At 33.5% G+C, this 13,055-nt stretch overlaps 2 protein-coding genes across 3 annotated transcripts; both read right to left on the reverse strand.

The window, feature by feature from the left end:
- Nucleotides 1-569: 569 nt before the first annotated feature.
- On the reverse strand, nucleotides 570-6,731 carry LOC140834936 (casein kinase 1-like protein HD16). Of its 2 annotated transcripts, none has more exons than XM_073200146.1 (17): nucleotides 6,519-6,731; nucleotides 5,834-6,257; nucleotides 4,649-4,780; nucleotides 4,493-4,566; nucleotides 4,344-4,413; nucleotides 4,182-4,237; nucleotides 4,022-4,093; nucleotides 3,248-3,342; nucleotides 3,097-3,163; nucleotides 2,762-2,891; nucleotides 2,403-2,621; nucleotides 2,188-2,330; nucleotides 1,835-2,009; nucleotides 1,638-1,728; nucleotides 1,404-1,561; nucleotides 1,129-1,317; nucleotides 570-1,029 (listed from the first exon to the last, which is right to left on the reverse strand). In XM_073200146.1, exons 2-17 carry the CDS (start codon nucleotides 6,224-6,226, stop codon nucleotides 970-972), a joined length of 2,124 nt encoding a protein of 707 aa, XP_073056247.1. In that variant the 5' UTR covers nucleotides 6,227-6,257; nucleotides 6,519-6,731; the 3' UTR covers nucleotides 570-969. The 2 variants fall into 2 exon arrangements, with proteins under 2 accessions (XP_073056247.1, XP_073056246.1); XM_073200145.1 differs by having other exon boundaries at nucleotides 6,442-6,728.
- A 5,412-nt stretch (nucleotides 6,732-12,143) lies between these two features.
- LOC140833592 (uncharacterized) lies at nucleotides 12,144-13,006 on the reverse strand. The gene has a single exon (XM_073197926.1). The coding sequence runs from the start codon at nucleotides 12,895-12,897 to the stop codon at nucleotides 12,340-12,342; it is 558 nt and encodes a 185-aa protein (XP_073054027.1). The 5' UTR covers nucleotides 12,898-13,006; the 3' UTR covers nucleotides 12,144-12,339.
- Nucleotides 13,007-13,055: the final 49 nt, after the last annotated feature.

Here is a 13,055-nt window from a genome sequence, read left to right on the forward strand (position 1 = left end):
CATAGACAAATATTCCTCCTCAGCAACATTGATTTAAAAATTCCTTAAAAAAAACAGAGATTTAAAAATTATATTAAAATAAATCTAATCGTTTTGCACCGTGCCATAAATGTGAATGTACTACATATAAAATAAGGCCACTCCATGTATATTTGATTTTTAATTGTGTACGAGATACTTAAAAAATATGATACAAAAATATAATATTTTAAGCAGTAATAATTACCAATAAGTTGTTTAATTAGTGCATTAAATTGATGTTGAAAATGGGAAAATAGTAACTTGATTACATACGAATTTTAATGAAATTTTATGTACTTTTGGTACAATGCAGCTGCCATTCCCTTGAAATAGAGCCTAAAACATTCATTGATTATACGGTATTCTCACCCAAAAGAAAAAAAAAAGATTCCCATGTTTCCAACAAGAATTGTTGGGTTCCCTCTTCCTAATAATTCAAAAGGAATCGTGTTTGGAGAAAATAACATACCCAGAAAAAATTGGAACAATCGAGTCCAAGAACTCACGTTAATGAATAAATTTCGCATAAAGGTAAAGGTAAAGGTACAGAAACAAGAATTGAGACATGAAATAAATATTAGAGGTTCAATCTTGTGTATGCATTAGATCATATAACACCGTGTTAACTCGTACAACTAAAAGAAAATTTATCGTAAATGGAACTATACACATTTTATGGCAACGAGTGAAGACAATCAATCTTCGGTTTTGCACGCAAATGAGCAATCGGTAAAGACAATCAATCTTCGGTTTTGCACGCAAATGAGCCATCGGAAATTACCTTGCACGAACTACTAGCTACTAGACTACCACTACAACTGACAGAGGTCGCAGCAACGTTAAGTTTATAATAGAACCTAGACGCTTGAGCAGGAATCCAGGTTCTTTCCCGTATAAATAGCAGTTTTTGAACCAATGCAGCAACATCTTTTATAACATGGAGATTGACTACGAAACTGTACGGCCATAGCAAACGGATGCAATGTACAAGTTTTTGGCCCATTTCTCCTGTAATAAAGAAACAAAAATGATCTGTTAGTGTCCAGGAGTCGTGCAGTAAAAGGCCCCAGTAGAAAGATGTACTTGTATGAAACAGATGAAATGAACCTTGACATGTGTGCTGGGAAAAGCAGATGTACGAAGCGTCTCTTGTGTTTCATCCACTGGTTTTCTTCTTGGCATGCTCAAAACCAGTGCAGTTTGATCAGAAGTTGCTGCTGTAGCAGTTATGCGGTAACCATTGTCCCATCGGCGATGGATGCCCTCACTTGGATAAAGAAAATCTAGCTCCACCACCTGCATAAATTATTACAGTAAGCCTAGAATGTATGTAATTGATGATTTAATAAATTAAAATAGGTAATATGGTGAATAACAAACACCTGATCTGAAAATCCAGCACCCCGAGACATGACGACTGCCCATCTATTTCCAGATGTGGCCATGGATGTGACATAAAAACCTTCCTTCCACTTTTTGTTTATCCATTTAAATGGAAATGAATCGCTAACTTTGTAAGACTGTTGTAAGTACTGAGTACCTGACTTGGGCATAGTAATATCAGTCAAACAAATCGACGTCGTCCACAACAAATTAACATACAATAATAAGCCTACCTTTAGACATTACTACCAATGAACTACCGTTTGTAGCTCCAGCAACTGCAGTGATGTAAAAATTTTTCTCCCACTGTTCCAATATCCATTCCTGCAAGCAGTCAAAAATTTGCTTGAAATCAGTAACTCTAGTACGTGCTCCAAGTCTAAAGAAAAGACAAAAGGTAACTACTTTATTCTCATCATCGATAAGGTACCTTGTGGAGGAAAAATGGTGAGAGCTCATAAACTTGAGCACTGAAGCCAGTGCCTGCATCCATTATTAGAGCCCACAGGTTAAGACAAGATGCCACACAACTGATGAATAGGCCATCTTCGGTACCCTTTTCGATGTGCTGGGCAAGCCTCGAGTCCATCACATTATAATGATATCTGCAATATAAACCAAAGAAATTATTGAGGGGTGGGGTGGGGGTGGGGGTTGCAAACAGCAGGTAAAGTAATATGGTACGGAGTTCCCATGGAACATGGCCATTTACTAGACAATTATTCCAAAGCTCGTCAAATAATTTAATAGGAAACCAAATGCAATGAAATCAGTGCTAACTACCTCTGCTTCATGGGCCTACGAGCGTTGTAAATGCTAATCCACTGCGTAGCAGGCATCCCCATGCGAACTTTCTTTTTAGGTTGTTCATCTTCCTCATCTTCAAAAGTCAGTCGTCCTCTCTTGTGACCAACCTGACAGATAAGCTACGAGTGCAAAATATAAAATTAGCCGTGTAGCCAAATTGTGTGACAGGAAAAAGTTTAAATAATGATCACCTTCTGTGCACCCTCAGTGTTGATTGGCCTAATTTCTGGATTTGGTCCCACAATCCCATCAAAAAGGGAGATATATTTAGCGTAATTGGGTTCCTCGTCAAACTTTAAATTTACTACATGATCCACAAACAACTTAAATGGCTGTGGACAGAAGCAGCAAAGCGCCTCAGGTGAAGTCGCCATCTTTTTCTTGCATACTAGAAACCCTTTGTTTTCACCCTAGGGAAAAGCAGAATCATTTCAGAAAGAGAAAAGAAGTGAAAGGGAGAAGGATAGGAAGCACAAACAAAATAAGCATATATTGACATGTTAAAAAAATGCACATGGAGAACATTAACATAGCTATTTCACAGACATACCTGAAATCCCTGCCAAGGCAAACGCCCACGCAAAAGGAAAATGAGTGTATACGCAAGAGATTCTAAATCATCTCTCCTGCTGCCAGTTCTACCTAAATGAGCATGAACACTTGCATATCGAACAGTTCCTCTGATGGCCAGAAAAACACACACTTCAGCAACAGCACATTATGATAGAAATGAAAAAAAAATTACTTCTACAACAAATAATAATAATAGTATTAATAACATCATTAACATCAGCCAAGCCTTCATCGTGACATGGGTGTCGATGGTAATAAACAGAAAACATAAAATGAAAACATGTAATTTTTCCAAATAAATCTCAGACATACCTAAAAACATCGGGCCGTTGGTCATAATCAACGTGCACACCAGAATTTCCATCTCTCCACCTAGTAGCTGATTGTGCAAAAAGAAATAGAATGATTTCTCAAAAATATGTTGCTAAAGTATATGATGAACCAAGACATAAATATACAGTACCTAAACCAAGATCAACCAGGTACAATTTTTTCTCATCAGTGGTCCCTGGAGGACCAAGCAAAAAGTTCTCAGGCTTCACATCACCATGGACATACCTGTAATCATTTAAATATTAGGCAAGTCAGCAAACGTATTCCTCAATTCTATATGATCAAAAGAAAGAACCATCAAATAAAGTATTCTTATTGCACCAACAAAGCAACTTCATCTCATCTAATGGTTCACAGATGTAAGAAATTCACCGGGAATAACATATAGGTCAAAACCCTTAACTTATTCACACATGAAAAGCTTCACCCAGTTATGTTTGTCATTTTTTTTTCTTTTCATTTGAATCCCAAAAAGTATTAGGCATCAAACTAACAACTACGATCAAATCTCCATTAAAAGACATCAATTGCACTAGCATCTACATATAAAAAATTAAATAGAGACTAAACATCTCCAAATGATATCCGATAAAGGTCAATAACACTGTAAAGCAAAAGGAGTTTTCTGTGTTCTTAATTCTTATTAATTTAAACTTGAAATATCATACTTGCCCAATCAGTTTCTGCTCCTGCTTTCATTCTGAGATCAGAAAAAGAAATTGGTTCACACGGAGATTCGCATGAATGAATAGAGTCAAGGGAGACATAGAAACAAAGTAGTAAAAACACTTCCATAAAGCTCTGAACAAATCAAATGCTGAGATTCACCCGCATGAGTAGAGTCCAGGGAAACATAGAAACATTATGGTAAAAACATTTCCACAAAGCTTGGAAGAAATCTCACCCTCTCGAGTGCATTTTCTCCAATATAGATAGTGCTTCTATAGCAATGCATGCGACCATTTCAACAGACATCCTGATTTTGACAATATGAAAGGTTAATCAAGCATGGGAAAGTACCAATCATTGACAGAAACTTAGTATCTTAGAGACGATCTACTCACGTGTGGGAGTTATTATTCCACACATCCCACAAACTTGGTCCAAGCATATCCATAACCTGCAAATGAAGTCTCCAAGTGATCAACTGAAATTCAGAAATTAAAAAGGGAGAGGAGAAAATTATAATAACAAAGCAGACTGGATAAAATCAATGACCAGCATACCATCACATAATAGTCAGCTTGTCGGCCCTTGAAGTGCACTCTTGGAACACCGTGACTTCCACCCAGAGTACTAAGCACAAGATATTTTAAAAGTAAAACATACAGAGCATCAATAACTAGCACTCGAAGCATCACAGTGGATTACTTACTTGTACACTTGCCATTCATACGGAGGGCCGTAATTACACCCTTTACTATTACGATGTTCAAATTTTAGAGCCACCTGGTAAATTCAAGCACAAATATGTCAATATAAAAAGGAAGATCATAAAAATGTTTGACTTTGGTCAAAACAGAATATATACTTCTGTAGCCCCGGGGCCCATTCTTTCACTGATGGAACCGCCAGAGACACGGCGGCCTACATATACTTGTCCAAAACCTCCCTTGCCAAGCTTCCTCTCAGTTCTGTACATTGGTGAACCACCAACCTGAACCTGTAGCACAGAACGTTAGAGTTAAATTAATTTACAAAATCGGGTATCTTATATCACAATAAGCGCTCGAGAATGCAAATCAAGGCTGATTAGACTCTGCCGCTATTTCACTTGTAAACTTCAACTGCATACAATAAAACACCTTTTACACACTCAGTTCTTCGATAAATAGTCTAACTAAAAACTCTTGAGTATATATATTTTAAAAATCTTGATGGCCCTACAAGACCAGAAAAATATAACTCCTAAGGACTATATGCGATAAAATGGCTAGGACATTCACAACCTCAAGATGACAGCATAACTCACACGTTCTTAAAAACTAAACATAAAGCACAATCATAAGCATGCATTTAACAGCCAGAAAAGAAAATAACAAAACAATTACATTAAGAACCAAATTACTCAATTAGGACAAGTGGATATTTTTCTTCGGTTTACAATTCACATGAAATCCAAGTATATCAGATTGGTTTGAGTTAAAAATTTAATTAAATAAGGAAAATGCATGGCTTGGGTGATCATGGTTTACTTAGAAGGACAAATGGACAAGTGGAGAGGGAGTTATCCTTAAAGGAAAAGATGCCAAGAAGATACTCAAGAGTCATGTAAATCTAACTGCATCAGACAACTGTTCACAAAAAAATCCCATCCCTGAATTATGAGAAGTAAACGAGGACAAAGTTAATCTTCAACAGGACATCTCACACAAGCAATATGATACAATAATCTGAGCTGACAGAACAAGAGATTTAATGCCTGTCATAAACTAAAAGGTTTTCTTTAAAATTATTGCTTCCAAGAGAACATGCTTATACGTCCAAACACAAAATCTAAACTCAAATACGTTCACAAACACAATCTGAGATCCCACTTTCCACAATCAAGATGCAAAAGCTTCAAGCTTCAGATACAAGCTTACCAACATATCATGAAATCAAAAAACATTTTTAGTCTTTCATTCCCAGCCATGCAACAAAACTTAATACCAATAGATACAGAAAAAAAATCATAAAAACATAATTTTTAATATATATGTATATAAAGTCTCACCCTTTCTGGGATAGGTGTTGCGGCTAACTCGTCATCGCCGGCATTCCCTTTGTCAGGGCTCTTCCCGCCACTTCCGTAATCATCCATCGGCTTTTCCCCAACCTCCTCTATCCTTTCTGGTTGTTCCAAAACCCTTTCTCCCTGCTCCTCAACCTCCCTAACCTCGACAGCTGCTACAGCTGCAACTACCTTGTCATCCACGGGCTCAGCAACCGCTACGGCTGCAGCTGCTTCTGCTCTTCTTCTCCTTGTTCTTGTCGCAATAGCCGCGTTTTCCTCAACAACCGGGACGATATCTTTGTTTGGATTCTGATTGATGTCGTTGTGTGGTGGCTGCTGCTGTTGCTGCTTCCCTCTCCGGCCTCTGCGCACTCCACTACGCAGCACCGGCATCTTTCATCCTCCAATTCTCATACCTTTTTCCCTAAAAGTTCCCATAAATTTATCAAGATGAAGGAATACATAAATACACACGCATTGGCACGTTATCCAGACACAGTTATCAGAAATTCAGAATCACTGTGTTTGCAAACTAAAATGGGTGTCGAAAACCAATAAGAGTGATGCAATCAATCAAAAAAAGCATAAAAATATGTAAAAACACTAACCAAGAAGAGTGATTCGATAGCAGTAACAAGTGATGATCGAACAATCTTTGCAGAGTGATTGAGCTGAAAAAACTCACCGATCGCCTTGATTTTCCCGATAGTGATGAAAAAAATTAGGGATCTGTAGAAAGAAGAAGCGATCGAATTTCGTCGATTTTAGAGAGAGGAAAAAAACACACGATTTTGCTCTCGGAGAAGGGGCCCGGATTCTGTATGTATATGTGTACGTATATTTTCTCGATAAAAATTAAATATATAACGGTGTTTTCCACCGTCGATTGCCGTGTAACGAACGTCGTGGATGGGAGATGCAGATTTTTAGAACTCCATGGTTCTTAGAAAGGATGGTCACAGGTCGGGTTTTCGGAGTTTTCGGTAGTTTGGGTTGGATATCTTATTATTTTCGCATAGTATTTTACTATCCGATCCGTCTCTAGTAATTACCCGATGGAGTCGGGTTTAGGTCGAGTTCGGGTAAGTATTCACTTTTTTTAGAACTTAGGTTTTCTCATTTTATGATTAAAAAAATCTATTAAGAAAAAATAAACTTATCAAAATAATATTGTCTAATTTTCAAATCAAATTAAAAATAAAATCTATATTTGAAACTATTTAAAATAGTTAGTAATAATTAACTATTTTTTTTAGATTTGGAACCCTATTTAAACTACATTTAGTTTTTGTGGATTCTGTCTATTGCATGCTTTGATTCGGTTATAGTTAGTAGGGGAGACATTTGTTATCTACGTTTAATAGGCTTACAAGGTGATTTACGATTTTAAAAAAAAATGACATACTATCTTTATATATCATTCGATACCAAGTCTATGAATTTTTTTTAGAAAAAAATAATAATTTGGTTCTTGGGTACCATCGAGTAGTTAGTGTATATATTTTCTACTCGAATCCAACTAAATACCCGATTTAGACGAAAAAGACACCTGATCGGATTCAGATCCAGATCGGATAACACGAACCGATTGCCCATCCCTAATCTTGAAGAGGTTGAGTTAAAAAGACGAAAAGGATTTGAACATCATGTTTTCAGATGAAGAGAAGGGGGCAATGACGTGAACGATAGAATTGTTTCGTTTGAAATTGAAAATATGTGATCGACCTAATTTGTCTGAGATTTTTTGATTGGATGTCAAAAATGAACTTTATTGGTCAACTTGAAAAGAGTCTACACGAAAATATCACATCGAGATTATGATGTTTACAGGTTTATGACTCAAATTATGATCCCGAAAATATTTTTGGATTGAGTTTTGGTTTACTTAAATGAGAATTAGGTCACCGATAATTCAAATCCGCCGGACCCAATTATAATTTTTTTCAAAATTTTACTTGTGTAAAAAAGTGTAAAATGATTAAGAAGTGTAATTTGATACCTGAAAGTACTTTGTGATGTTCAAATGTTTTTTTATTATTATATATTGATATCATAAATTTTCATCGTAAAATATTTGTATTTTCTAAAAGTTTATTTATTTTGGACAAGTAATTATATAATATTTTAAGAAATATTTTTTTACAAAAAAATTATAAAACGTTTAAAATTTGTTGTAGGAATAAATATACATTTTGAAACTATTCCATAAAAAAATATTTTTATAATTTTAAAAAATTAAGAAAGTGTGTTTTATTTTAAAATTTCAAAAATACCTCTTAATTATTCTTTAAAAAATATATTTGGATAAAATTTTATAAAAAACGTAATTTTTACAAAAATCTTGTCAAGATACATACTTCAATTTTGTGCACATGTTAATTGCTAAAAAAGTTTTAAAAGTACATCTCTAAATAGATCTCTTAAAAATAAATTTAAAATTTAGAAAATAAATTTATATTTAAATATTTGGGTTATTCAGTTGATCTCAATATACCTGAATTTTTGTAAAGTATAAAATTTTTTGTTGTTTCTAAAAAAATAATAATTTAATTCTTCTTTATCTTTTTCCTATACTTGGTTTCCACTTATTTTCTTCTATTTTTGTACTTGCGAGATTTTAATATTTTAATTAAAATGTATTTAATCCTCCGATCAGTATTCAATATGGAGTATAATCGAAGAGCATAAAATATCGTTTGAACACGTGTCTGTGCAATTTGAATAAAAAGAAAGCTTGTAAAATAAATATTGAAATAAAAACAATATCAACAAACATGAGTTGAAGTTTGAAAAAGACAAATACCGCCATTTTACATGTTAATTGTAACATGAATTTCCGACCCGATTCATGAAAAATTATTATTTTTTACGTTAAAAATATTATTTTTTATCGTATATATCGATTGAATCAACCTATTACACGAATATAGCTTGAAAAATATTTAGACATCATTCTATCAAAACTCACGACATCTTTACCATACAAAAGTCAAATTCGAAGTAGGGACTACTAAGTGAATATATTTAAATTTCACTTCACTTAGTACAGTGTTACAGTTACTAGGTCGAGTAATCGAGTTCCGTAGTGGGTAAACGGGTTGGACCCTGGCCCAAATTGAAGTAAATTCAAGACACTAAGTTGGGCCCATTGTTTCGATCTGTGGTCTAATTGGATAACACGTTTGGACTTTTGCTAGCTATAATAACTACAATGGCTATAGCAGCAGATTATACCATGATGATTATTTTTATTTTTTTGAAAGAACTGCGGAATTAAATTCTAATAAATAAAACAACTCAGATATTCAAGTTTTTTAAAAAATATCGAAATTCACATTGCACCTACTGGATATGAGTGCTCAAAACTTGGTGTTGTTTACTTTTACGTAGTTTAAAATATATGTATTCGTATTTTTATAATCAGCTATAACTTTTGATAAAAAAAATTTAATTTCTAATATTATTTCTACAGTCGATACCGTATGTTCAATGTCGTAAATATGTGAGAATTTTTGCGAGGTGTATTATATTGTTTATAAATAATTGTTCTTAGCTTTTAATTAAATGAGAATTTAAAATATAACATTTGAATTATTGTACTTAAGTTTGCACTTAGGGGAAATATTTGATTACATTGGGGAATGATTTGAAAAATAAATTTAAATTTTGCGGGATGGAAATATAATTTTTCAATTTTCAACTGAATATAGATTCATAGCACAGATTTAAGGCGAACCAATACGAAAAATTTACCTATTTTGACAAAGGAATATGAAAGACTCGAGCTCGAGTAGATCATTAGTAATTTCTTAATGTGTTATCTAGAGATTAGGAATATGTCATAAATTTTATATATCAATGAATGTTTAGTGAATGTTTTTTTTTTTGAAGATGAATAATATAATATTAATAAATATACTTTTATTCTGTATATGATTTTTTTTTTAAAAAAATAAAAGATAGATAAACTAGCGGTATTACCATGCATGAGTTATTGTATCAATACAGTACTCAATTTTAATTGGGCATCGGAAATAAGATTTTGTTCTAAATTTAATATCTTGATGTCAGATAAGTTACAAAACCATCACATAACTTTTCCACTTTTAGTCGAGCAGAAACGAACCAAATTATAAAATTTAAATCCAGAGATCGCTCAAGATTGATTGGTGCTTAATCCACAACACATTTTAAAGGTATCCAAATTGAATCTGACGAGGAACTAATATTGGAATAAAGGGCTCAACTTTATAATAATTATTATTAACGTGCCAATTTTATTTATAAAAAAAAAACCGATTTAATCAATTAGCTCTATAAAACTCCACGATTCATAAGCCAAGTTTGTTCACGTACAGAATATCAACTAATTTTTTATAGTTGCATGTATACAAGATTACAATCTACTCTATAATATATATACACACATATTTTGGAAATGAAATTTTCTGCTCTACTTGATGTTCCAAATCATACTACATTTTGTTCAAATAAGTTTCGTTTACACGAATTATTAAAATTTAAATGCATCAAACATTACAAGATAAATCGAGTGTGTGTGTATATATATATATACATGAAGTTATAAGAGGAGAGTTTGATTTGTTAATTCTCAGAGTTCAATAATTGACCACTAAACCCCACACCACACTTTCCCCACTTTTGTTGGGTGTCACTTTCTTCACTTTAATTACCTTTTTCCGCAGGTTTGATGTCTTTTTATTTAATAATCAAAGTTGTAAATTTGTTGGCCATTATAAGCACACACATATATAATTATATAAATGCTGATCAAATTCCACTTGAAAAAGGGTTTAACGATAGTGGTAACCTCTTATGCGAGTCTGAAACTCCTTAACATAGACGAGAAAGTAAATCGAAGAATCTGCACGAATAAACAGGGATCCGAGTAAAAAGACAACAAACATCAACCCCAGAGCATATCCCCACAATATTTCAATGAAAAATATGTTTCACACGATAATCGATATTGCGACGTCGAGGATTATTAGCTCATGTCAAATTTCTGGAAAATTTAAAGGTCGATATATCATAAATTAACATTATGACTTGTAACAACTTATTAAATATCAAAGAGAAATATCCTTATACTATATAACAAGTAATTTTCATACCTAAAATACCACTTTAGAGCTCTATATATATATGCAAGGAAAAAGGCACATATAGTTGGATTGAAGCAACAAATACTCAGTGCTTGGAATATGAATGCTACGAGACTTGGGCGAGAGAGCAGGTCTAGAACTATATATATATTTTATTACTTTAGGTAAAAGCTATATCGATTTCCCATATTCAGCTCTCATTCACAAGATCGATCAATGCAAACATAGTTAAGAATTAATTAAATCGATCGAATTAATTAATTAAACGAAATGCAAATGTTGCTGTCTCAAAAGTTGCAAATGATAAAGGAAATATAAAAAAGAAATGACAGCCTAATGGGGTCTAATAAAGAATGAAAAGCAACAAACGTCCAATAAATTTCTGATTTCCCACACTTTCACCATACCAATTTACCTATACTTTTGGCCTTTCTTTCTTTTTTTCTTGGTGCAATTTCTGCCAGAAAAAAAAAAAAAGTTTAACACTTAAATAAGATTCAGCTTTTTCGAAGAATTAGTTCATGTCCACAAGAAATCTCGAAATAGATTGTTTATATATGCAAATTTATCTGAAACGGAACCAAGAAATTGAAAGATTAAATAAAATTTAAAGAAACGTAAATTTGAAATAATCTTTGTAATACATCTTAATTTTAATTGCAAAAATATGAATTATAAATACTCATCATGAATCTGATCAATAAGTTAGGTTTGTGTTTATTGTTAAACAGGATTTGAATATTAATTCCACTGAATTCAAATTAATCCACCAATATATTATCCTTATGCAGTCATGAGAAATATCTAAAAAATATTAAAATAAGTTTGTTTATGGACGAAAGTACCAAAAATAGGATTGAGTTGAAACTTAAGGAAAATTAACATTAATTAATTGTGATATATGTGGATACCCGTAATTTACCTGAAATTAAATAATCATATATGGCTGGCGATGTCCATATAAATAATTAAATAAACCAAGTAATAATTGTCTGTTGTCCATAGAAATAAGTAAACAAACCAAGTACTTAAATCTGTTATATATATATTTAAGACAGTAAAACTTTGAATTTCTAAATATCGGGGCTTCTTTAATACATTAGTATAGATTATAGAAGGCTGGTCAGATGAAATATTCACCATATAAAAAAAATTAAGATAAAAATAATCACAAATAAAAATATAATGATCACTGTCAATAGAAGAGACCGAAACAAATAGAAATACACTATTTTATTTTATTTTTATCATTTTTATTGATTATTGGTACATGCAAACGTGCATGAAATTTTGGCGACACCTCCAAAACAATTATCTTCGCGATTTTTTTAGAAAAATATTAATTCAAAGCCAACAATGTTTATTTCAAGATTAATTTATTCATGCATTTTGTCTCTTCAAATCTTTATAAAACTTCATAATAAACTCTTCTGCAGCTTCATCCACGCGATTATCTCCATCAATCCTATCATCGCTCAGTGGAAATGGAGAGTCAGTTATCCTCAGTTTCCTTACCATCGGGCTCGGCCCAAATCCAGGCAAAGCCGGTGACGCCGCCGCGCTGTTGATCATCTCCAGAGCCGCTGCCAGTAAATCTCCATCGATGGGTGGCGGCGCGTGTGAGTACTGTTTCCGCTTGTTGATATGAAAGCTTGGGAGGTAGAATGTAGGGTAAGCTGGGCTGTTGCTGCAGCTGAACTCGTACTCGAGTTGGCCTCCGGCGTCGTGAGAGCGGCGGCCGGAGTAGGAGGCGGCAGCAAGGTGGTGGTGGAACATGAGGTTGTGTATGGCGGCTTTTCCGGCAATCTTGCCACGTTGAATCATCATGTTGAGATCTGAAAACAATTTGCCCTTGGATATGCCTTTACGTAGCATGAAATATAGGACTCGGACTCTGCTCCATAATTTCTTGGCTATGATTGGTAGATTCGGCTCCATATCTTTTCCCGTATATTTTTGGGTATCTTTTTATAATTTTTTTGTGGGATTTTTTTTTTTGGGGATGTGTGCGTTAATTCGTGGGGAGGAAGAGATTGTTGAAACAAGATTGTTTTGAATTGACGAAGTTTGGTGAATTATGAGTGGGGGTATTTAAA

Source organism: Primulina eburnea, chromosome 6 (assembly GCF_022965805.1).
Source record: "Primulina eburnea isolate SZY01 chromosome 6, ASM2296580v1, whole genome shotgun sequence".
NCBI classification, from domain to species: domain Eukaryota; kingdom Viridiplantae; phylum Streptophyta; class Magnoliopsida; order Lamiales; family Gesneriaceae; genus Primulina; species Primulina eburnea.